This window comes from Zingiber officinale, chromosome 3B (assembly GCF_018446385.1).
Source record: "Zingiber officinale cultivar Zhangliang chromosome 3B, Zo_v1.1, whole genome shotgun sequence".
Classification (NCBI taxonomy): domain Eukaryota; kingdom Viridiplantae; phylum Streptophyta; class Magnoliopsida; order Zingiberales; family Zingiberaceae; genus Zingiber; species Zingiber officinale.
Genome location: NC_055991.1, coordinates 130,491,435 through 130,517,744, shown reverse-complemented (window position 1 = coordinate 130,517,744; position 26,310 = coordinate 130,491,435). Strand labels below are relative to the sequence as shown.

At 40.6% G+C, this 26,310-nt stretch overlaps 2 protein-coding genes across 4 annotated transcripts; both read right to left on the bottom strand.

Moving 5' to 3' along the window:
• Positions 1-9,957: 9,957 nt before the first annotated feature.
• LOC121967744 (ethylene-responsive transcription factor RAP2-9-like) lies at positions 9,958-11,443 on the bottom strand. Of its 2 annotated transcripts, none has more exons than XR_006107837.1 (2): positions 10,723-11,442; positions 9,958-10,545 (listed from the first exon to the last, which is right to left on the bottom strand). XR_006107837.1 is itself a non-coding variant. In XM_042518159.1 (2 exons), the coding sequence occupies exon 1, from the start codon at positions 11,299-11,301 to the stop codon at positions 10,774-10,776; it is 528 nt and encodes a 175-aa protein (XP_042374093.1). In that variant the 5' UTR covers positions 11,302-11,443; the 3' UTR covers positions 9,958-10,545; positions 10,761-10,773. The 2 variants fall into 2 exon arrangements, 1 of the variants encoding a protein (XP_042374093.1); XM_042518159.1 differs by having other exon boundaries at positions 10,761-11,443.
• Positions 11,444-12,854: 1,411 nt separating this feature from the next.
• Positions 12,855-26,099, bottom strand: LOC121967742 (polyadenylate-binding protein 2-like). 2 transcript variants are annotated; one of them, XM_042518155.1, is made up of 9 exons: positions 22,750-23,343; positions 20,673-20,791; positions 19,938-20,594; positions 19,784-19,861; positions 19,625-19,714; positions 18,503-18,640; positions 16,559-16,735; positions 14,081-14,281; positions 12,855-13,333 (listed from the first exon to the last, which is right to left on the bottom strand). In XM_042518155.1, the coding sequence occupies exons 1-9, from the start codon at positions 22,985-22,987 to the stop codon at positions 13,088-13,090; spliced, it is 1,944 nt and encodes a 647-aa protein (XP_042374089.1). In that variant the 5' UTR covers positions 22,988-23,343; the 3' UTR covers positions 12,855-13,087. The 2 variants fall into 2 exon arrangements, with proteins under 2 accessions (XP_042374089.1, XP_042374088.1); XM_042518154.1 differs by lacking the exons at positions 20,673-20,791; positions 22,750-23,343 and adding an exon at positions 23,741-26,099 and having other exon boundaries at positions 14,081-14,284; positions 19,938-20,456.
• Positions 26,100-26,310: the final 211 nt, after the last annotated feature.

Genomic DNA, 26,310 nt, shown 5'->3' with positions numbered 1-26,310 from the left:
ATATACCTTTATTGTTCTGATTCCTATGAGGACAGTCCGCCTTCCAATGTCCTGACTGCTTGCAGATGAAGCACTTGCCCTTCGGATTCTTCATTCCAGCTTTTTGTCCTTGAGGTTTATTCACTCTCTTTGCTGAAAAGACCTGTTTCTTCTTCTTCTTGTCTTTCGGCTTAGAAGTAGAACCATTTTTAGCATAGTGAATCTGAGAACTTTGACGAAATATACCTTCTGCTGCCTGTAGTTCTGTCAGAAGTTCCGCCAACGTATACTTTCTTTTGTTCATGTTATAGTTCAGGCAGAACTGCTCAAAACTTCTGGGTAGCGTTTGGAGAATTATATCGACCTGGGTTTCCCCATCGATTTCTCCTCCAAGAACTTATATTTTGTTCAAATATGCCATCATTTTGAGGATATGATCCCTTACGGGTGTTCCCTCAGACATGGTGGCTATCATTAATTTTCTCATTGCCTCTTGCCTAGCAGTCCGACTCTGGTGCCCAAAGAGTTCTTTGAGATTGTTCATTATATCATAAGCTGTTGGTAAATCTTGATGCTGATGTTGCGATACATTTGACATTGATGCCAAAATGTAACACCGCACAATCTCATCAGCTTTTACCCATTTATTATGATACTCAATCTCCTCTGGGGTAGAGTCACAGTCAGGTGCATCAGGGCAAGCGTCAGTCAGTACAAAATTATAACTTTCAGCAGTAAGAACAATGTTCAGGTTCCTTTTCCAATCTATATAGTTGTGACCAGTAAGTTTGTTCTCTTTCAGTATAATGGCCAGTGGGTTGAAAGTCATTCTAAGAATCACAAAAATCAACTTTGGTCAAGACTCTAAATTTAGAATAATATTGATTCCTCAAACAATACTATTTTAAATTAACCAACACCTCAAATCACCGTAAATTTTGCATGTCACGATAGTGTGGACGTATACAAAATCAAACATTTGTAAGAGGAGGTTTTACCCATTAATTTTATTCTTGTCAACCTAACTTTATGACAAATAAAATTAATAGTTGGTTTTCCTTCGGCCACACAAATAATAGCAGTGACTCCGATGGGGAGGATACTATTAGACGTGCCTAAGTGTATACCATTACTTGACACTAAGTCCATTAATAAGATTGTGCCCCTTCCGATGGGGAAGATCACCCGCTCTTAATTAATTTCCTATAGTCATCCTAAATGGAAGTTTGATCTAGTGATCCACAAACAAACTCATTCGATATGGAGGAAGGTGTTGGATTGAGACGCGCTAGAGGGGGGGTGAATAACGCTCGTGGCAATTTCGCTTTTCGAATTCATAAAATCGTACGAAAAACTAACAGAGTAATAAACAGCGAAAAATAAGAACAAGCACACAGACACGAAGGAATTTACTTCGTTCAAAGCCTGTGACGACTCCTACTCGAAGGCCCGTGATCCTTGATCGCTTTCCGTGGGCAACAACTATAAGTTCGAATAGAGTACAAATATTACAATTAAGTACAATTAAAAAAGACAGTTATACCGACAACCATATAGTAATATGAAGATTCAGAGCTTCGGGTCGTCGGTGTCAAGTCGCAGCACTTCCGGGTCGTCTTGTTAGCAGCTAGTTGTAAAGGGATCGCTTGGAAATTGTTGATTGAAGGTGCTGCTCGAAACCCCTTTTTAAACAGTGCTTAAGGCACCCTAAAGCTCATCCAAGGCGCCTTAAACAAGCCAAGTCGCCCGCGTGGATCAAGCCTGAACTGGTCGTGACTTATCCCTCCAAGGCGCCTTCTGTGCTCTCCAAGGCGCCTTCATCCACCAGTCCAAGGCGCCTTGAGTTCCCTTCAAGGCGCCCCAAGCTTGCTTCGTGGACAGCTCAGCTTTTGCATCCGAGGCACCTTCAAGCCCCATGGAGGCGCCTCGGACACTGTTCATCCGAGGCTAAGTTGTGCTCCTTTAGTCCTGCAAAAAGTGTTAGTCCCAAACACATACCTTACAAAACAAAGTTAGTACAAAACAATGTAGATATGAAAGTAGAATATGATGACAGTCTCCGGACTGTCCGGGTCTGACTTCGGATTTCCGACCGGAAACCCTAAGTCGACCCGACGCCTATTGTTCCCTCTACGGGGAACGCGTCCTCACCTACTCCACTCAGGAGATTTATCTGTTGCCAGTGCAATCCTCCAGATCGACTGGACTTTTGCTCGGTGCTCGATGCTTTCGGACTTTCTGCTGGACTTTCGCTTCCCGGCTGGTCTAGTCTTTCACCTGGTTCGCGACACCAGGACTTTCCACCTAGGGTTACCCCCTAGGACTTTTTGCCTGAAGCACTCGATCCACCAAGACTTTCCGCATAGGGTTACCACCCCCTATGACCTAGGGTTACCATCCCCTAGGGTTTTCACCTTGCCTAACCACAGTTAGGGCTTTTGCCTAAGTACACTTATGACTTTCTTGCAATCTCATTCAGACTGTTAGATCACCACATACCTTAACTTTGAATCCTTTGCCATTATCAAAACTCAGGTTCGATCGTCGGATGCTTCCCGCACCAACAATCTCCCCTTTTTTGATTATGACAACTGAAATTCAAAGTTAAGTAAAACAAATGCATCAATAAAAAATTTTAAGTGAGCAAGCTTAAGTATATAGATTTCAAATACAAGCACAACTTAAGCTAACACTTAAACTTTGTGAAGCTCCCCTAACACTTAAATTTTGTGAAGCTCCCCCTTAATACAGGGCTTTCTTCTTGAATCAGAATTTTACTTTTGAATTTCCCTACTCTCCCCCTTTGTCATTTATAAAAAAAAATAAGCTAGTTGAAAGCATGTTTTAAGTTTTTTTTTTAGAAAAAAACAGATTTAGGCTTTGAAAGAAGGTAAAAATACGTGTGTAACACTTAGCTTAAAATTAAATTTTACTGAAAAAAATTGTTAGCTAAGGGAGAAAGATGACTTAAAAAGGAATATTTTTCATCTAAGTTTAAAAGGCTAATGTATGGATGACTTCAAAGGATGACTTTAGCCACTTTTGAAACTTAGTTTTAAGGAAAAAATACTTAACTAAATTTTGAAAAAAAAACTTAGCTAAGTTTTAAAAAATAGTTGGCGCCAAATTATTATTTTTTTGTTTGAAAAAAAAATTGAAGTCTGTTAAATTTTGCAAGTAAAGAAATATGCTTTTTAATACTTTTAGCTAAGTATAGAATGAATCTAAGAGATAACTTAGAAAGGTATTTTAGCAAAAAATTTATAAAGGTGGCTAAGTTTGAGAAAGTTAGAAAGTTGATACATGAATCACTTCGCTAAGCCTTTTGCAAACATTGAATTTTGAAAATATAGTTTCAGTTTTAAAAGGTACTTAGCTTAAAAACTTAATTTTGAAAAAAAATAAGAATTTATTAAATTTTAGGACTAAGAGGGAGTAACTAAATATTAGGGTATTTATCCAAATTTAGTTGGTCCTTAAGTCCAAGCATGAATCAAGTTAAATATTTATTCAAATGTTTTGATCAGGTATCAGAGCCCTAAAGTACAAGCATGCTCAATCTTAAAATCTCCATTTCCTTCACCAACTGTCTAACCTTTAGCTACTTGCTGATTGCCTAGAGGGCAGCAGCTTTCACTTGGTTAGTCAAGTTTAGTCATTTGGTCCAATTAGATTTGACTAAGGCTGGAAGACTTAAACTGATTACTGTTAATAAAGTATTTAACGTCCAGACTCATAATGATGCACAGATATAAGCATGCTGGAGTCCAGGCTGTATCCTATGCATCTCACGTCATTCTATGTTTTTCAAACACAAGCAAGGTATACCTAGGTGTTTGTGAGATGCTCTGGCTTAAATCTAGGGGAACATGATTTCTAGGGTAGAGCCTAAACTAAGTCCAAATTTTGAAAATCTAGTAAAACTCGAATTTTAAAAACAATATTTTCCTAGAGTTTTTTAAAACATGAGATGAGCAAATTTAACATGCAGAAAAAGTGGAGATTTGATTTGAAAATCAATGTCTACTCTACCCAGCACATACCTATTTGTCTTCTAAGTGCACTGAACTCAAGTTCAGGTAAGGGTTTTGTAAAAATGTCAGCTAGGTTTGATTTGAATTCAACATAGTTGAGTGCAATTTCACCTTTAGCTACGTGATCCCTTACAAAGTGGTGTTTTACCTCTATGTGTTTAGTCCTAGAGTGGTAAATTGGATTTTTTGTTAGATTAATTGAGCTTATATTATCAATTAAGATTTTTATATTTTTGTATTCTAATTGATAGTCTTTTAAGGTATGCATCATCCACAAAAGTTGAGTTGCACACTCTCCTAGGGCTATGTATTCAGCTTCAGTGGTGGATAGAGCAACACAATGTTACTTTCTGCTTGACCAACTTACTAGGCACTGACCTAGGATTTGACAACTACCACTTGTACTTTTTCTGTCTAATTTGCACCCGGCATAGTCTGAGTCAGAATAGCCAAAAAGGTCAAAGGTGCTAGTTTTAGGGTACCAAAGTCCTATATTTAAGGTTCCCTTAATATACCTAAGTATTCTTTTAACATATGTTAGATATGATTCTTTTGCACAAGATTGGTATCTTGCGCACATATCAACTGCAAATATTATATCTGGTCGACTTGCAGTTATGTAGAGTAGGCTTCCTATTATACTTCTATAGTATTTTGGGTCTACTGGTTATGATCCATAAAGGGTAGTTTCGGTCAGTTCCACTTAGCCAAATGCACCAGGTCGAAGTCATATCTTCCTAGACATGCGATGACTAAGCTTCCCCAATGTACTATCATCCAATACTTCACCAGTACCGTGGGTCAAGTTAAGCCTAGCCCTTTTTATTCTAACCCTATTTATCCTGCCGGGTAGGTAAAGTTCGGTTACCCTGTCGGGTAGATTAAGTGGGTTACCCAGTTGGGTAGTTTAGTTGGGGGTGCCAACTATTTTGGATCCTTCTTCTATTTTTATTTGATTTAAGTTGAATGTTAATTTTGAATTAATTTCGAATTGAATTTTGAATTTTGAGTTTTTAATTTAATTTCCAATTTTAATTGAATTTTTAATTTTTAATTTAATTTCAAAATTTTAATACAATTTTGAATTTTTTAATTAATTTTAAATTTTTAATTGAATTTTGAATTATAAATTATTTAATTATGTTCGTTTTATTAATATCGTTTTTGCTTTTGCTCTCCCTGGATCATAGCCTCGATATGATCTATCGAGGTAGTGCATTTGATCCTTCGGGATTCAATATTGACCAAGTCCAACTTGATTAATCTACATCAAAACTAGATTACTATTGCAACCTGCACCAACATAGGCGTGAGAGCAAGCTCACTTATTACTCAGTCGGTCGACTTGAGAGTTTGGGACATAGGCGTGAGAGAAGCTCACTTATAACTCAGCTGAGCGACACGAGAGTCTGGGACATAGGCGTGAGAGCAAGCTCACTTATAACTGGGCCAGTGGGCTCGAGAGTTTAGGACATAGGCGCAAGAGCATACTCGCTTATAACTCGACTGAGTAACATAAGAATTTGGAACAAATGCGTGAGAGCATGCTCGCTTATAACTCGGCCGAGTGACATGAAAGTCTAGGACATAGGTGCAAGAACACGCTCGCTTATAACTCGGCCGAGCGACGCGAGAGTCTGGGACATAGGCGTGAAAGCAAACTCAGTTATAACTTAGCCAGTCGGCTAAAGAGTCTAAGACATAGGCGCGAGAACATGCTCGCTTACAACTCAATTGAGCGACACGAGAGTATGGGACATAGGTGTGAGAGCAAGTTCACTTATAACTCGGCCGGTTGGCTCAAGTGTCTGGGACATAGGCGCAAGAGCATGCTCGTTTACATCTCGCAATGACTACGAGGGTCTGGATTTTCATATGTCAGAATTTGTTGACTAAGAATTATTGATTGATGCTGATAAAGCTTTTAAACACTGCTAATTGAACTGCTGAACGGTCGATTGAATCTAAGATAATTTTGATAGGAGTTTTTTGGAGTTGGTCAGCGCTATCACTTTCATGGATAATTTGACCTTGCTTATTTTGACTATAATGAGAATCTAGTTGACCGTTGATTTGAAATTTACCTTTTTATGGGTTGAGCAACTATTTAGAAATACCAACTCTGTGATCATTTGGAGATATCGGCCATGTGGCCATTTGGAGATATCGATCGAGTGGCCATTTAGAAATACCGACCGAGTGTCCATTTAGAAATACCCCGTGGCCATTTTGAGATACCTACCGTGAGTCCATTTGGAGATACTGGCCGAGTGGCCATTTAGAAATACCGGTCGAGTAGCTATTTAGAAATACTAACCATGTGGCCATTTGGAGATACTGGTTGTGTGTCCATTTAGAGAGAGCCTCCTACCTGATAAGTATAGGGATATAGTCTAAATTTAAACTCTAAAATTCAAGTTTTAGACTTATTTATCGAGATGATTTGAGCGGATAATCTCAAGCTACCAAGCATGATGAATGAGTTACTTGGGACGATTGAACTGTCATTTAGAGCTTAGATGGATTGCTTAGGTTTAAATTTAATTCCGTGTTTGATGGGGACTTCCAATCATATCAAATTGTATTGTGTTTTAAAATATTTCTCTCGATTCCTCGATTCCCAAATATTCACAGAGTCAGGGAGAGACAAAGAAATTCCAGTTCACCACTCCTGCCTTATAGCGGCTATGCATTTGTCGAAGTCCTCTGGAGTCATAGTGATGTTGATTGCACCGGTTGTGTCCATATTTATGTTCTAGAATAGGCGAAGTTCCCACAAACTGCGCCAAATTTGACCATGCCCGAAAGTTGAGTAGACAAAGGGGCCAGTGAGGTGGATGGAATCTTGACAGAGGAGAGACTTCGAGCTAGGAGTTGCGGACCTGCGCATACCATAGACAAAGCCAATGAGAACGTCAGAGAAAGAACCAAGGAGGGGTACCAAGCATAGGCACTCTGATGCTCGAGTCAAAACAGTAGTCGAGCGAAATAGAGAAGAAGATCAACAGTAGAATAGTATAACAATGGAATTTGAGTGCCTTTAGATGCATTCGCGTACCTTGCCAACGGAAAGGACATCCTTTTTATTTCGCCTTTCATAACCTTCGTAATAATGAGGCGACAAAGAATACTTGATGTCAGAATATGTTGGCTGATAGAGTATGTACAACAGTCCTCCTTTAGGCAAAAGAATGTTCAATTGCGTGTATATTCTAGAATAAGGGAATATTATCTGGTGAGTAGATATTATTCTCTAACAAGTTATTACGATTCTCTAATAATGTTGTCTCCTAGAAGAGATCCGACCGACTCAGTGGTTGAGTAGATGTATGCTGAGAGACTTGCACATGAGAAGTGGAAAACTAAGCCCCGTATATTTGACCGGCTCTAGGGTCAACCAACTGTATGTTGAAAGATTTGTAAAGGAGAAGTGGGGAGCTAAGCTCATATGCTCAACTAGCTCTAGAGCCCGACCGACTATATGCTGAGAGACTTGAACAGAAGAGTGGGAAGCTGAGCCCTGTATACCGGCTAGCTCTAGGGCTCGATCGGTTGTACACTGAGAGACTTGGATAAGAGAGTGGGGAGTTGAGCCCCCGACTATAGGGTCATCCGGGTTTATGGTAAGAACCTTACATTAGAAGAGTGAGGAGCTAGGCCTCGTGAATCCGACCGGCTCTATGACTGCCTGGATTTATGCTGAAAATTCTACTTCTGAGAGGTAATTCGTTCAGATACGTATATTCGGACTTTGACTGTCAACTCAATTTGACTTTGACCACCATATCATTTTAACTATCAATCTCACATTATTTCAGGGCCACTCACAACATGTGGTATCATCTAACACCAAATGGATGCTGCTTGATTTGTTGACTGCAACAGGCCAATTGGTTGACCAAGCATTTGATCGATGAATAGTATAGGCATGATATTGTGATTTGTGATTGCTAGTATCAACATCAATGACTCAATGATTATGTGGATGCGTATTCTAGTGGTATTCATAGAATCTTTCAAGAATGATACTTTGATATATGTTTTGGGCAAACAATGATTCAAGGTATCCTGACTAATCATTTTCCTTCCAGATGCTTTCAGCGAAGAATAGCCTTAGTTCAACATTCAATGTACTTGCATAGAGCTTTGCAGGCCTTGCAATTGACTGCAAACTTTGCTTTGTACTTCGAAAGAGACAACGGCGGCCACGGAACTTCCCTGTATCCATTGAGGTAATCTTTTTGCACTCTTCTATGCTAAAGACTTTAATTTAGTCTACCTGTTCTAAATTTTAGAAAGAAAAAAAAAAGACTAGAGTACAGCTTCATGTTTATGTCAAACATAACTGTTTTTCTTCTACGATCGAAGGGTCCTTTTGACCAGAACCCACAGAGTAAATCAGCAACCAGAAACTAGTGTTTGTATACTTAATTGGTGATCCGAACGTTTGATCTGATTCGACTTAGCATAATGCTCTGCGGACATGGAGAAAGTGGTCTTAATCGCTCTTGTCGTCGCATTTATCCCTTCACGTTATGTGACATGAAGAAGACTCTCAAAATAAACTTATCTTGAATCTATCCACTGCCCAAAGCTAAATATAGGCTATAGCTCTAATTTTTTCTTCAGTTTTTTTTTTTTAAGAAAAAGAATTCAAACTCTACAAAGTCTACAGAAAGGGACGAAATGCTGAATCGATCACGTTTCAAAATATCCACTAATAATTTAAAATTTTAATGAGATCTCCATCCTCACCCACGTCTTCATTCAAAGCTTCTCCCGTGTCACTTTCGCAATCAAACGAAGTTAGTTCTCCTAATTCTTTTACTATTATTTCTTTTGCATTTTAATTTTCTGTTAATATAATCTACAATTACTGACTAATTAAGACATACTTTTGAACTTAGTCCTCGTTCACTCATTTATAGCTACTACCAGTGAGGTCGTTATCAGGTTGGACCTGATGAATTATCCATATCCAAACCGCTTTAATGATGCCATAAAACCACATCGTGATTATCCAATTGCAAAATTAGATTCGTATCTTTGGTCGGTGGTTGAACCGGTCCATTCTCCTACGGGCCTACCTTTTCCGACTGTTTAACGTTGAGATTAGTTGGCCGGCCAGGCAAAGCCAAAGGAAACATAAAGGAGTTAAATAGGAGATGGGCTAGATGGTTGGATGGAGTTTTCGACCGTGTCGGCCTAATTGCCTTCAGATGGAGTAACGGAGAAGCAGATCAACCACCGATTAGGTGAACTTATGTTGTCAATAGGAATGTAATAGGTCTGGGGTGTAAAAAATACTAAAGTTTTTAATATATCATATCAAAATATATATCAAATACTTACCATAAATAGTATGAAATTTAACCATAATTTTATTGTATACCAAATATTTCGATATAATATACTGTATAAGAAATAATTTTCAATAATTTCAATATACCATTCCTAAATAGGTCAGAGATTAAAGAAGAAGCTTTCAATGAGGAATTGCACGGATTGCCCAAGTGACCTTGCCCACCTGAAGTAATTGTTCGAGATAAATTTGTGTTTTAAGAGGTTGATCGAGCCAGTTGGATCAAGTGGGCTGAGTGTAGGTTGGCTAGGATGTGGATTGTTGATCCAAGCAAGCTCATCGCGCTAGGTTGACTAGTTGGGCTAAATCAATAGGGTGAAGACTTGATTACTGTATTTTTTTTAAAAAACAATATTTACTTTATTTTATACAGTTGTGAAGCCAAAACCTAACAAATGCACCCAAATAAGCTGTTTCCTCGATAAGACTTGATTCGTTTTAATCCACTTTGCTTTAATATCTAGACTTCCAAGTTCCCAGCCCGGCCCCACCCCCTTCCACTTAATCATTTTTTTTTAAAAAAAATGAACAGGCTAGCTTGCTCTTCATGGATTCCATTTCTAAAATATTTGGACATGGACATGGACATGGACATATCTTAATTATCACGCATTCAAAGTACACGACGGCACCAACAATTGGCCTGCCTCGCACTACCCTCAGCCTTAAGCCTCAGTGTGGAGCCAAATCGGGTGGGTGACAGCCCCCAATCCACTCCCTTGCCTTCTCTACTTCCACAATCCTACTTTTCCCATCTCATCTAATCTCATCTCATGTTGCGCGGCCAAATCGGGCACGCCAGTTCTTAATTAGATTCCAGAAAAAAAGACTCGCCCAAGGTGTTGCAGCCAGCCAGCCAGCCAGCCAGCCAGCGAAGTGTTCGGCGAAATGGCAAAGCGGGGGGGACCTGTTTTTTGTGATGTTGATCGCACTTCAGCTCCCACTGTCGATGCTAGTGGATGAACCGTCGTCAGTCTATCGGGAGGCATGTTCGCTCCACGTCGGAGCTTAACGCGAGCACCTGGCAGCACCATTGCGCCTCTGCTCGACCACGTCACCTACAGCGACGTCTTATCTACTGCTGCTCTAATTTGACGACTTGGAATTTGGCCAACCAACTTTATCTTCTTCTCCATCATCTTCTTCTTCTTCTTCCTTAAATCTTCATTACTTTACCACACAGGCATAACAACAAACACAAGAAGGACAAAGCGGGATGAGAGGAACAAAAACTTGGTACAGAAACGGGAGAAACGCTAATGAAACAAGCTAAAAGGCATCTCTTATCTTGATCTATTTCTCATTATTGCCGGCGAGGCCGACCGAAGATGGCAGAGATTAACTAACCTTTTTGCACGTATATATGGATGGATGGATGGCGCTACCTTAGTCGCTTGATTAATCCACGTCGGAGCCCTCCGGGCTCGGCTCCTGGTTCAGATCAGGGTTCTTCTGCGGCCTCGGCGGCGGCGGAGGAGGCGGCGGCGACGGCTGCGGCGGCGGCGAAGGCATCAGTCCGGTTTGGAGGGCGTCTACCCTCGCGCCGACCTCGGTCGCCTTCTTCCGAATCGAATCGGCCGAGAGAGCCGCTCCGTCTGCGCCGGCTTCACCGGCGCAATCGTCGAGGATCTGGTCGGGGAAGTTGAGGCGTGCGGAACGGCCGCGGAGGTAGAACACAGCGGTGTCGTAGGCCCGAGCGGCGGCGACCGCGGTGGAGTAAGAACCGAGCCAAATCCGCGACCGCTTGTTCGGCTCGCGAATCTCCGCCACCCACTTTCCCCACTTCCTCATCCTGACGCCTCTATAGGGCCTATCTCTGCCAGCGCCGGCGCCTGCGCTGCTCCCCGTCGATCTCCGCCCCGCCGGCGGCCGCGGAGGCTTCCTTGGTTCCTCGCCGGCGGAGGTAGAGCAGCAGCGCCCCTCCATCGCTTCCCCCTTTTCTCCCTCTCTTCCTGCGATCTCTTGACTACTTGTAGCTGGGAGCAGTTAATGGAAGAGCAAGAGGAGACGAAGCCGATAGGATTATTAGATCAGATGTAATGGAACAGAATAGATCAGAACAAAAGAACCAGCTCTTTTTATCGGCGACGAGGAGATCCGACGGTTCCGATTCGATCAATCCCACCAACGTCACCGGTTCGACTTAGTTAATTAATGTTAATTAACCAGCACTCAATCAACAATCACGATGATGAATGATGATATATGCTAAGCCAACCTGGGCACAATTAACAATAACCACTCGATTAATTAAAATTTTCAATTGGTTCGACCAGTGTATTATTATTTCCGACGGATCGCGTCCGTTGACATTGAGTTCAAGTACCTCACCCGAATTAAACAAAGAGTCAAAACCATGGCGTTAGCGGGCGGGCGGGCGGCGGCTTCGGCAACAGATAAGGCTCGGGTTCGCAGGCGTCGGCAGCTACTGCGACCGCCGCACTGCCTCAGAGACGATGGATCGGGTCGGGTCGGGTCGCGGCGAACCCGTCACCCTCACCGACACGCGCCGCAGTGGCGTTCGACACGTGACGCAGACGTAGACGTCGACGACGTCGACGTTTCCGCCTCGCATACGGAACCCCGCCCATGGCTCGCCTCGCGCGCGTCAGCCGAATTTGGACGCTTCTGGGGCGTAATTTTCCAGGATCCGACGGCTGGCGCTGCGTGAGGAAGGCAATAGAGGCGGCCGGTGAACGGCCGTGGGCTCACCACCACGACCGGTGGCTGTCCTAATCCTAATTCCTAATCGAATTTTATACAAGAACGTGACGTCGAATTATCATTTACTTTAAATTTTTAATTAACAAAGATGCCGTTGGCCATTTGGAGCTTAATCCAATTCCACTACCGACTCTGCCGCCGCCACTATTATAATAATAATAATAATAATAATAGCTGATATTATTATTACAAGTATTGCTTGGTTTGCAATTGCAAACTTGTAGCTAATATTTCAATCCAAGTAATTCGGGCGGTTTAGTACAAAAGTAGCATAATTGCGCAATTAAAATAGATATTAGATTCGACATTATCAAATTTGAAGTAATTAGATTAATGATGAATTAATGGGGGCTTAATTTGCTTTGTTTCTTTTGGATGGTGAATAATAATCGAAAATACAGTGGTCGATGGGGGACAAGATTCTCAGTCTCTGGAGCTCTCTCTTCATCAATAGTGGAATTCTATTAAATAAAAAAAAAAGTAGAATAATTTTTTTGATAAAAATCAAAAGGATACATAAATTAAAGGGCAGTGTACATATCTTATGTAATTCAAAAGTAGAATAATTTATGTAATTCATGAACACAGACAAAACTTAACTTGCCATTAATGCCACAAATTATAGGGGAGAACATAAATTTGCTCATCAATTACTTGATATATTCACAAGCATATACAAATAATTATTTGTCTAAGTGGAAGTTAGCAAAACTAATGACAACTAAATAGCTCATCATGTTAACACAAACGAACCAGGAAAATAAACACACGTACAGATAGATAATCATAAAATACTTGGTACAACTAGAAACACATGGTAAGATGCTAGTTCAAGAGGACCAGAGATTCAATCGACCGAAACAGACCCCAGTTAACAAAAATCAAAACTCAAAATTCACATCACAATCATAAGCAAACCAAGACGACCAGAAGTGTTGGTTGTTCACAATCGCAACTAAACAGTACAACTTGAAAACAAGTCTGAGCATCAAGAGACAAGGCCATCACTCAGCGACAGCGCTGCTAGCTGATCACTGGGAGCATTCCCCTGTTGCTGTTGCGCTACATTTAGCAGGACTTCCATTGCCTCTGCAACTTTTGCTTTCAGAGCTTCTGGCGATTCTAGCAAATGCAGGACTTCAGTTTGGTCCATCTCCAGCAACATTCCTGTAACTTTGGCAGCATGATCTCGCTCATATTGCTCCACAAGTGGGTAAAGATTCTCACCAAGCATCTGGACAGAAGACGAGACATTTACGTGTCATCAAGGGATTCATGGGCTAGAAATTCACATGGTAAAACCAAAAAAATAAATGCACAGAACATCTAGTTAACTAGTTTTTACATAAAGCAATGGATGATCATGTAGCTAATCCCAATAGTTGGGACAACCCTACTCGATGACAATGAAGATACAACTGCAGACTGTACTGGAACAAGTATTGAAAAACAAGACATTGTGAAACATAAAAAACACTCATCTCGAAAGAGAATAGTTGACTTTATGTAATTATAAAAAATTGCTAAAATGTCCACCATTCAAATTGTAGAAGTATTACTAATATTTTTTTGTTTAGAATTGCTACCGTACTGGTGTATTAGTTAGATCGGATAGCATATACTATTATTTGAAGATTAAAAAGCAAAGGCTAGAGATTGCTTCATGAATTCAACAAGAAGAAAAAAATCACAGATCAAGTGGTTGAGAGATTGGTTCTTGGCTTCTTTTATTTCCTGCCAATCCGATGTTGGTGTCATCTTCTTTTCTCAACCATTTTGTGCAAATAAATTGTATAATATTTTACTCCAAAAATATGAATACATATACTTTCCATGATACATCTTAAAAGTGCATAATATTCACTATGTAATAACAGGCACACAGCATGAGAATATAAAAATAATAGACAATTAACAAACACTAACTGCACGAAGTGTGTGTGTGTGTGTGTGTGTGTGTGTAGAGAGAGAGAGAGAGTACCATCCTTTGCTGCTCGAAAGTAGCATTTGCAAGTGCTGAAGCCAGTGTCCCAATGGGAATAGATTGTGACATGCCAATATCTCGGTATCCCAGACCTCCCATATCATATGGAGAGAGCATCCCTCCAACAATACCAGGCATCGGAACGTCAGACATGTTGCGACCAGGAGCATAGCGCTGGACGCGACCCCTTGGAAGCATCTGCTATTGAAATGCAACAATAATCACCATATATCACATTAGTTTGCATTACACAGGTCAGACTATACAGGAGTATCATCTAACAATGGAGAAGAAAACAGAGTTCGCAAGAGATAAATACCCACTTCAAGTAGAAACAATGAAGGGTCAAATGAGATGAAGTACATTTTGACACATCAACACAACAAAGTTTTGAAGTTTTTGAATTTTGGATTTGGTACCAATTTTATTCCCAATTCAGCAAGGTATCAACATACTGTATTCATGCCAACTTATATCCACACACAATACAGGTAGATGCCAGTATGAATTTAGTTCTACACATTGCTATTGTTGTGGACCTACTTTTGTGCGAATTAGACTCTGCACGTTCCTAAATTCAGCTTTCAATCAAATCAACCACACTCAACTCTCTTAAAATGATGATTCTCTCTCTACAATTTGCATGTAAAAAGCTGTCCAGACACTAGATGATCAGTCCACTGCCTAGCACCTAGGGGAAAAGGTATAGTAAATTAAAAATGACTAATATTAATCTATATAACAAATTATATCCTTAATTAATTTACAAATAAAAAATACTTATCATAAGGGAGCACTAAACGTGAGTTAAGTAAAGCATTTCATATTTGACATTGCAACTAAAAAAGAGTTACAAAAAAAAATTCAATCTAGATGTACTAGTGTGCAAAAATTAAATAATGAACAATTAACAATAAATGAGAAAAAAGAGAGAAGAGAAGGAAATTACACCTAGTGAAGAGAAGGAAAAAAAGATGCATCAAGTGCACAAGGGGAGGTGGACATTGTGTGCTCGGATAAGAGACTCAAGTAAAGAGGTTGTCGAATGGGCTAACAAAGAGAATTTTGATTACTCAAATATCAAATAAACTAGGCCAGCATCAGCTTGGGCCACTTTCCAAAAGAACCACCTAACAGGGATCACCTAGCTAGACGAAACAGCCCTTTGCCAAACCCACCTAAGCAACTAAACATTGAGAATTTGCATCCACGAAGGAACTTTTAGACCAAAAAGATTTCAATATAAATCTCACAAAGGTTTCATATAAATTATAAATAAAATACTAAATTTAATTCAGCTTATTAATATTGTCAATAAACTTGTGCTTACTCAATTTTGTAGAAAAGTCATGTGGCTTCTTTATTTTTCATAAATGTTAACCTAAGCAAATATTTGAGATCTTTATAAAAATGTAAGATATAGTTCACATTCAGTCAAAATTCCTATAGCCTAATAGCATGCAAATTATATATTAAAAGGTAAGGATAATAAAAGAGCATCCGAACTAGTCTTATATCTAGCATGCATGTAGTGTGTTAGACAAGATATTGTGCTTCTATTATTGTAATGATACTCTTGCCCTTACTAATCAATATAACAAGAGATTTAAATCAACAGATAATGTCCAAATACCATAGTGCAACACTAGTCCAAACTTAAGCAAGTAAAATCAAGGAAAATGGAATAGATAGAATAATGTGCATACACTTGTATGAGACCCAATATCACAGGCCTAACACAGATAGACAAACATGGAAGATACATGGTGATGCAGCAAATAATTTGGCTTCTCGCATACTGCAAGCATCTATCCTGTATATTCCTTGATCCAGTGACATGCTTAGCCAAACCTTTCTGGTGAGTGGGTTAAAACAAATTAACAAACCATGTTGCATCCAAAGCGATCTGAGAACCTTCGAATATATTACTGTGATTAGCTTGTTTAGGGCTGCTTGTTAAACAAATGAGTTCTAGTAAATCATAACTGACATGATTGATAACTTAAAATACATCATTTCAAACTATTTAAGTGGATGGGCTAATAACTAATCCCAATTTATATAATGGTCATACTGCAATCGCTCATGTGGGACTAATGAGCAAGTGCTTCATAGTTTCAACATGCACCCTTGTGCTCACGACTCAGATGTTTGTGTTCTTTTTGCGACATTGAAAGGATTTGAACTTTGAACTCCTGCTTATGTACCGCCATATTAAAGTTGATTAGCTAATAACATATTCGAAAAGTTTGGGGATTTAATTTATATAATAGACTGCCACACTTGTCTATGTTGGACTAATAGGGACAGAGAATCCAAGCTTCAACATAAACATAATAAAAAATTTTAATTCTTCTGATCTCTTTTGTTCCAATTTTGAACTAGTTGTAATTCTGACAGGACTAAAAATACCATATGCATTCATTAAAATTGAAAAGAAAATAAATGAACTACAAGAAAATATTAAATAAATACCTGTTGCTGGATCAAAGGCATTGGTTGTTGCATTTGTTGCACTGGTCCTCCACTACGTCTACCACTTGGGCGATGCCCCTGCTGACCTTGTTGGACTACAGGCATGAAGAAATTTGGCATAGGTGGCCCACCGGGCCTCATTCCAGGAATAAGCTGTTGCTGAAAGCCAAATCCTGGCTATCAATGAAATGGTGGTGAAACTTAGCAACGATGTTAAGCAATTAAAGTTTGACAAAAAAAAAAAATGTCGGTAATTAAAGGTACCAAAATCAATTCAGTATCAGCAAAGTATAAATATCACTAATTTGCGGGTTGAATTAAACCTACAATCATTAAAATCAAAATTTTGAAATAATTCAAGAATGAGGATGATAGCCTGTGCAGGAAAAGCAAACATTACATCTGCTTATTCTGCAAGGAGAATTTTCTTCCTGAACATGATTCAACCAGTAGAAAAGAGAAAAAAGGACCAATCATCAAGCATGGAAACTTTACTATTTTAAGTCTTCAAAAAAGTATTGATGTAGCTGTGCAACCCTCTCACAATTTGCACATTCAAGGTCAAGTCTGACTCTTCATTTATCCTTATGCACGTAATTGTACAATTCTGACACAATTTGCACTTTCGAGATCTGACTCTTCATTTATCAATCTTGTATCCATGTCAGACATTAATAACCTGACAAAAAAACTCCAATCGAATACCATGCATTTCTATTGCAATATGTAAAATTTTTTAAATCAAAGAACCATAATTCTAGATAAATTTAGCATTCATCTTATTCGGTCTTACTAAACTGGTTGTTTCTTTTCCTATACTCTAGGAGTTGTACCTCATTGCAAATTTCTACGAAGAAAGTCTCACCAGAAAAAAAGAAGAAAAATACCAAGCAAGCAATCAAAGGGTAAAACTAAAATGACAAAAAAAAAAAAGGCCTGACACCTGTTTTATTTTAGCAAAACAGAATATCTAAGAATGTCGGAAGACCAAATGTAACTTTACAATTAACGTAAATGCGATAAAATAAACACATACAAAAGACCATTAAAATAAGAACATCTATTATCCAGTTCCTTTCATTGAAATTCTTAAGGGAAGTTTTACAAATGGAATGTGTGAAAAACAGAAGGAAAGCTTTAACCTCAATCTAAAAACAATAAATGAATTTGGACAAGAGCAACAGTGGGATAAGATCCACATATTCTATGTCCCAGGTGTTTATTCCACATATTCTATTCCCCAGATGGGACTAACACATCTTGGTGACACATATGACTAAGAAAGAAAATTAAGTATACAGTAAATGCAACTATTCCTGACACTAAAATTAAGCAGACTTAGGTCTGTATAATTCCATAAGATGTCTGAGAAACAAAACACCGAAACATAACTATATTGATCTATAATCCAGATCCTCTCATTAAAATTTTAAAGGGCTATGATACAAATGGAATATGTGAAAAACACAAGGAAAGCATTAACCTCATTCTATAAATAATAAATAAATATGGTCAAGAGCAACAGCCGGATAAGATCCACTTATTTTACTCCAAATAAGTGGGGACTAACATAGCTTAATAATACTGATGACTAAAAAAGAAATTAAGTATAAAGTAAATGCAACTAATCTTGACACTAAAATTAAGCAGACCTAGGTCTCTGGAATTCCATAAGATTCTGAGAAAGCAAGTGCAGAAACATAACTATATTTAGTATTTGATGCATCACCTTCAGTAACTTTTCACGATGGAGTGAATGCATACATGAAATGAAACATCACATAAACAAAAAAAAGGCAATAAATTTCTGTACAAATTTGTATCCTTTTATTTCTCAGCTCTTCCATTTTTATCATAAAAATAGGTTCCAAGCCTCATGCACCGCATAAAAGAAACAAAAAACACAAAAAAAAAAAAAAAAAAAAAAAACAATGAGATAGGTACCTGAGGTGGAACAAGCGTAGGAGGCGTTTGGCCATAAAATATTTGTTGCCCCATACCCGGAGCACCAGGGGGGTAGATGGGAACACGTGGACCAACATTAGGTATCATAGTTACTGGTCGTACTTGTGAAAACTGAGCCTGGAAAATGACCGGAATTATTGAAACAATATGTACAGCAACCAACATATGTATATGTGCACCAATATTTTATATGATCTAAAAGAAGACTTAAGAAAAAACATTGGAACAATGAAAGGATAATTTGCCAGCACAGTAGTAAAGTTTTAACTATAGAAAAGGAAAAGAAATCTGATTACACTATAGTGTGAAGCTCCAAAGCTTAATTATCATTATTTTGCAAAACTTAACAAACTAACATAATTGTCTGCTCAAAACCAACAAAATAGATACAATAAAAGAAGATATTCCTGAAGCTATTCTAAACTTGGAGAAAGTACGTTGATCTTCATGATATGATCCTCCCTTATCAGTTTTGAGATCCCCCAAATATCACCAGGAGTAAAAAATAATGTTTTAAAAAATGAAATGCTATGTTAGGTGCAGCTAAATTAATTCTAGTACCTCAGTATTAAATAAAGGGTTTAAAAGGTTTGTTTTGACTGACTAAAAATTCAAATAAGCATGTAAGGGATTGTTTTAACTGACTATTAAAATCAAAATAATTCTAGCACCATTAACATTATGTAGTCTAAAGTAAAGTTTCTACTTTAGCAATCAAAGAAGCATAACTGATACCGAACTCAATCAAATTTCCACACATCACCTAAATCAATTAATTTTCAACCGTGTAACATAATGTGTCCCAAGAATATCAGGACAACATTCTGAACTCAAGAATTAAAACATGATATCTCTTGTTTGGCAAAGGGACCATAAAACAGAGTATCAAGGAAAAAAAAAATCATTCAAGAATGAGAAAGGTTGCCGACAATGTGTCATGTTTTCAGGTGATTTAAGGAAGACATTCTCCCAAATTGCCATATGTTTCCTAAACTGGAGAAAAAACACATGTTAAAGGAAAATTGATTAAAACAGAGCAAGCATGATATGACTAATGAATCAACTTCAATGTTACCCTAAGAAATGGTTCATATAGAATACCTGCAACCTAGCTTTTCTCTCTTCTTTGCGTTGTGCAACTGCAACATAAAGTGGCTTCCCACCAACCATTTTTCCATTCATCTCTGCCAGCTAAAAGAAGACACAAATATGTTCACTTTACCATTTAAGGAAAAAAAAGGCATAAAAATGAGATCTTACAGCTCGAGATGCTTCTTCAGGAGCTGAGAAAGCAACAAATCCAGAGCCTTTACTCATACCATTAGGTTCCCGCATAACCTATCACTCAAATTGGTAAATTAAACACATCCAAACAAAAATAAAATAAAAATGTCAATGTAGAGGAAAAAAACACCTTGCAGGAAGTTATTATCCCAAAGCCAGAAAATAATTCTACCAGCTTATCATCTCCAATACTATCATCTAAGTTCTTCAAATATAAATTGAGTCCATGATACTTATCAATTGTCTCCGTAGCAGTTTGCTCAATCTTTTCCCTAAGTTCTGAATCCCTTTCAGACTTTTTCAATGCCTTTCCGACATACCATTCCTTATCATCAAATTGCTGTCCATTGAGTTCTTGAACTGCTAGAGCAGCAGCATCTGGATCGTCAAAATTAACAAACCCAAAGCACTTTGATTTTCCATCCTCCTCGATCATAACAACTGCACTGGTGATTTTCCCATATTTTCCAAAAATATTTTCTAGGTCCTCCTTTGTAGTTGACTCTGAAAGATTTTTCACAAAGACATTAGTAAATTTTGTCTTGTCTGCGGAGTTTTCCCTTTCCTGCTTGCGGACGAAGGGTCCAACATAAACTGGTTTGTCATTCATAAGTGCACCATTCAGTTTACTAATTGCACTTTGAGCAGCCTCTTCTCGATCAAATTGAACAAAACCATAGCCTTTTGACTGCCCAAATGTATCTGTTACGATTTTGCATGACAGGATACTACCAAATGACGAAAAAATCTCATGTAGTGCTTTGTTGTTTATTGTTTTGTCAAGATTCTGAAAATAAAACAATGAGCAATGACTAAGGAGGCTACTATAAACCAACACAATAACGCACAACAAATAGTTCAATACCTTGATAAAAACATTTGCAGACCCACTTTTTCGGATGCTAGGGTCACGATTTGAATACATAATACGAATAGGCTTGTTGTTAATAAGTGTGAAGTTGAGCACATCCAAAGCCATTGCAGCTGTCAATCAAATGAGAGCCAGAGGAAAAAAGAAACATAAGCTCTTATCCAGAAAAACCACAATAGAAGAGCCAGATCCATTATTGGTATATCATAATAATACCACATTTAATGAATTTAAGCATTATGAAGTATAACTGGAGCAATCAACCTAACCTAAAATTGACCAAAACTATCTAAAAAAAATCTATTTGGTTCAATAAAAACCAACCAAGAGTCTATTTTACAGTTTATTTGTGATAACTTTGAAAAATTCTTATCCAGAAACAAACCTCAATAGAAGAGTCAAATTCATTATTGGCAGTGCATCATAATAGAAGCATCCAACCTAACCTAAAAATTGACCAAATACATCTAAAACCCATCTGTTTGGTTCAATGAAACCAATCCAGAGTTTTTCTTATAATTCGATGACTTTAATTAGAACTAAATTTTAAAAACCTTTATTTCTATAGAGCAAGAATTCCAAACAAAAAGGACCAAGAAGCCAAGATATAGAAATAATTCTTTCTGGTGAGCATAAAGGACAAGATGATTTGCATTTCTACAAGTTAGGTCAATAATGTGAAAAATTAACCACCACGCAATTACAATGGAGAAATAACATTGGTAACTATAATGAGAAAGAATATCATCACAAGAGCATTATTATAATTGCAGAATCAGGGTGAAGGTATTACTTAGGAAGAGTTTAGCTTTGTCATTATAGAATTCACTCAACTGGAGTCAAAAATAAAGATGAGTCACAGTGACCTTAAAAAACAATACCACTCTGAGGTACTACTACCATACTGGCAGCATATTGCCAAGCCAATAGACTCACTACCACTTATCATTGGATGGAATCTATTATCCCATAACATCTAACCCTCCAAACTGTCAGTGTTCTGAATATAATAAATTTAGAATTCAAACAGAAATTGATGAATGTTGAAGCTAGTTGGCCCCATGTCCATTGGTTCCACATAGACAAGTAGGGAGGTCCATTATATAAAGATAAATTAGATCCTCTTCTAAGAGCTTGAACTCTTGGGATTAGTGACTAGCCAATCAATTTCAACAATGAATAATATAATTAACATGGAAAATAATGGATTTGCTGAAATAGGGAGGAACTTTTAAAGTCTTAGCAATGGAAAACACATATTGTAAGTCCAGAGAATGGGGCTGATGTGGCATTATAATTTGAAAGATAATTTCATGAGAGATCCGGATTTCTTTTTAAATGCCTCAACCCCAACCATTGCACACCAAAACTTTGTGACAAACAATCAATTCCTAAGATACACAAAGAAACATGGTAAATAAATAATTTATCCCTAAAACAATTTACTAAACAATAATTAAAATTACCTAACTTGCTCTAACTAACCAAAATAAAATGTTACAACTTTTAAAACACATAAAGTTTAAAACTTGTTAATCTAGAAATGAGGGATAGATCTAAAAGCACAAGTCGATAGTGTATCCTGATGTCTAAAGCACTTTGTCAATGATTATCTTTGTTCCTCTTCAAGAAAATAGGATCGTGAAGTAATCTGGAGTATTTTTCTCATTTGAATTTTATGGAAAATAAGATCCCTACTGTATTTCATATTTCATTAAAATCAAGATAATTCATTAAGCTTGTAAACTACTAAACATCCCTATTTTAGCCTTTGAAATTAAACCAATGTAAAGCCATCACTGATATTATCCATGAAATGTTGCATTCTACCATAAATGGTAATTTCAATTGATTAACCTCATTCCAATTGAGCAACCAAACAAACAATGCGTAAATCCGAATGCATCACAGCCAGAAAAGAAGAAACTAGAAACCGGCACAAAGAGGAGGTTGAAGCTAACAATCCAAATTTCCAAGGCCAACATAACATGCAATCCAGTACCCCAAAAAGGTGGAATTTTACTTAAAATTCCTAAACTAACTAGAATAAAACGAGAAGGAATTCGCTCACCATCCGCAGGGTTGCTATAGTTAACATACGCATAGCCGAGCGACCGCCGGGTATCAGAGTCTTGGCAGAGTCGCACGGAAATAACCGGTCCGATCTGGCTAAAAAATTCAAAAATTTGCGGTTCCGTGACGCTTGGATGGAGGTCCCCCACGTAAAGCGACGACAACGGAATCTGGTTGCCTCCGCCGTTGTTGACCTCCCCGTCCGACGTCTGCTGCTCAACCGTAGACTGCGCCATATCTCGTAAAAACTATATTTTTTTTTTCTCTTCCTGCTTTGTTTCTCCCTTTCCTCTCGCTGATACAGCAAACCCTAGCAATTATAAAACAAGGACTAAGAAAACACACCTTCCTCTTTGCTGCAGAACTTTCTGACTGATAAAACGGGGATAACGATCGCGAAATCAAGAAGAATAACTGCAATTTTTTTAGGGATTTTCCGATATTTTTGGGATTTTTTTGTTGTTCGAACGGGGGAGTAACCGAGTAAGAGGAGAATGAGAGCTTAAGGATCGGGAGGGTCAAGGGTTTGGAAGGGGCAGGCCACCCAATTGGCAACCGCGCCGCGGTCGGCCTCGCGGCCACGCCCCTGGCTTTTGTAGTTCGTCGAAGGCTATTTGGGCCCCTCGCTGATTCAAGGCGTAGCCGTAGATGAAGGTGAGCTGCGCTTCGGACCGTTCGATGTCAAGATAGGGGAAAACAAGAACTAATTAAGAAATAGTTAGTCGGTCATAAATTATAACAAAGTTTTCACTGTGATATTAGTAAACTAATTAAATCATCAGTTGATAGTTTAACTTCAAATACATCAGATTTCTGAACAAGAGTGTCAATTCAAATCTCACGCTCGCGCTGGACCCCACCCATCACCTTCCTTTCGCCGGCGTTTCCTCCGTCCGAGGAGTTTCCGCCGCTGTCTCCTCGCTGTGTGATTGCTTTTCCGGAGATTCTACGCCCTTTTCACCGGCCGGTTCCGGCTGTGGCGGGTTGGCTTCCTGCAGCTGGAGGGCGTATTCGAGGTTCCAGAGCACGTCTCCCATGGAGGGCCGGTCGACCCCGTGCTCCGCCAGGCACTTCTCCGCGGCCTCCACGTACTTGCTGAGCGCGTCCTTGTTGATTGTACCGACGATGTTGGGGTCGATGACCTTCTCGATTAGCCCCTTGCGTTTCCACTGCATCGCCCATTCCGCCAGGTTCACCTGCTCCCTCGGCAGCGAGGGGTTGAGCGCCGGCCGTGCGCACAGAACTTCCAGCAGCACCACCCCGAAGGAGTACACGTCGGACTTCTCAGTCAGCTGCTGGCACCGGAAGTACTCCGGGTCGAGGTAGCCGAAGCTGCCCTTCACGGCCGTGCTCACGTGCGTCTGGTTCATTCCCGGCGCGTCCTTCGACAGCCCGAAGTCCGACACTTTCGCTACGAAGCTCTCGTCCAGGAGGATGTTAGTGGTCTTCACGTCGCGGTGGATGATCCCCTGCGCTGTACCCGTGTGGAGGTAGTGCAGCCCCCGCGCCGCCCCGATGCAGATCTCCAACCTCTGCTTCCAGGACAGAGGCGGGTTGTCGTGCCCATAAATATGGTCCCTGAGCGGTCCATTCTCCATGTACTCGTACACCAGGATCATCTCCGACCCCTCGTCGCAGTATCCAATGAGCGAGACCAGGTGTCGGTGCCGCAGCTTGGACAATATCTGGATCTCCGTTTGGAATTCGTTGATCCCCTGCTCTGACTGTGGATTCCCCCGCTTCACTGCCACCTTCGTCCCGTCCTCCAGCTCGCCGATATATACGTTCCCAAACCCTCCCACGCCGACCACCGCCTTCTGGTCGAAGTTCTTGGTCGCCGACTGCAGTTCCGCCAGAGACATGTACCGGCCGGACCCAACCCCCAGCGCGGAGGAGGTGTAGCCGCTCTTTGACCCGTAGCCTCCTTTGCTAGACGCCATGAAGGTCGAGTTGCCAGTGTGCACCGGCAGCAGCCACGAGGAGAAGCTGTTCCGCCGTTGCCAGTCCTGCGGCCGGCGGTGCCATTTCACTACCATCGCCCCCAATCCTGCAAACGCGCCGAACATCATCGCGAATCCCATCGCCACCACCACCTGCTGGTTCGACCCGTCAGCTATGTGCTTCGCTTTCGACCCGTCGACGCCGAACTCACCGTCCAGGCTTCCGACCGAGTTGTTCACCTTCATGATCTCTATCCCATTCAGCAGCGCATCGATCCGCCCTGAGTTATCGTTCGTCGGGCCGACCTGGACTGTGATCCGCTCCGCCGCCATCGTCTCGTTGAGAAGGAAATCTTTGTAGAGAGGCATCGCGAGACCGCCGGTGAGGGTGGAGAGATCGAGCCCCGATACGGCGGTGAGATCATTGATGTAGACGTTGAAGTAGAGGTCGTTGAGTGTCTTGCTAATGATATCGCAGAAGTGGAGTCGGACAAAGTAGCTGAAGGCGGGATCGACATCGAAGCTCCACGACACGTTGAAGTTGGGGCTTCCGACGCGCGCGTCGGCCATCTTGGCGGCGGTTGCGTAGACGGCGTTGGGCGCGATGAGAGGGGAGGTCCCCTCCGGGAACTTGATGATGCTGGCATCGACCGCCACGTCCTTGGCCGTGGAGTTCGACTGGATGAAGGCCGCATCCGCCTCCCACAACCGCCCGAGCGTGTCGTTCACGGAGGTGATCACTGGCCCTCCGACGTTGACGCGGTACGCCACCTCGAACCCGGAACCAGCGAGAGCCTCGGACTCACCCACCGGCGCCAGCGCGTTGACCGTAGCGGGGAGGAGCACATCTGGTGCGGAGACGACCTCGATGCCGTTGACGTAGGCGACAGAGTTGCGGTGCGGAGTGAAGTGAAGGGTGAGCTCCGGAGAGGTGGCGTTGACCAGGAACTCCTTAAGGGCCCACTTGGCCTCCTGGTCGTCAGCCGTGAAGCTATGAAGGAGAACAAAATCGTCGGTAGTGACCGAAAACACGGCGTTTTCAAGGTCGAGATCGGTATTATCGAGAGGGAAGAAGTGGAGACGGATCCAATGCCACCCCGGTCGGGTGAGCGCGAATCTGTAGGTTGCTTCGTCATGGAAAATGCGCGCCGAGAGGTAGAGTGGCGAGGGGACCGGCGCGGCGGGGTCCGAGGCTCTTACCTCGTCGGAGGCGGACAGGAAAGGGGCCGTCTGCGAGTCCGTCTGGAATTGTCGGCCATCAGGCATGGTGACGGGTGTGGTGGCGCCGCAGTCGATCAAAATATTGTCAGCGGGGGAGAACTTGCCGGCATCCGATGCCTCCACCGGAAAACAGAGGAGGAGGAAGATAACAAAGTAATCCATCACGTACGCAGTAATCTTTGGCATTGTTCGGGGCCGTTTCTTCAGCCTCGGCATGATGTTGCTGGGGAAGGCGGTTTCCCGCGGTGCCTCTCCGGTCCCGGAAGGGGGCGGCGCGGGAAGGGAGAGGGAAGGCTGAGACGGGGAGCAAAAATTGCAGCCTCTGCATCAATGTGTCTTAATTTGACGACGAGCACGAAGCCAAATCGATATACGGTGTGAATTTGACGTTTATGCTA

Bases quoted from the DNA above. Each gene is read 5' to 3' on its own strand.
- LOC121967744 (XM_042518159.1), bottom strand. From the start codon at position 11,301: ATGGAGGGGCGCTGCTGCTCTACCTCCGCCGGCGAGGAACCAAGGAAG.
- LOC121967742 (XM_042518154.1), bottom strand. From the start codon at position 26,098: ATGCCAAAGATTACTGCGTACGTGATGGATTACTTTGTTATCTTCCTC. The intron at 18,641-19,624 runs GTATTCTATATG...GTCATTTTCCAG, and splicing joins AGAGAAAAGCTAGGTTGCAG to GCTCAGTTTTCACAAGTACG. The intron at 14,285-16,558 runs GTATTTATTTAA...GCATTTCAATAG, and splicing joins TGCCTTTGATCCAGCAACAG to CAGATGCTTCCAAGGGGTCG.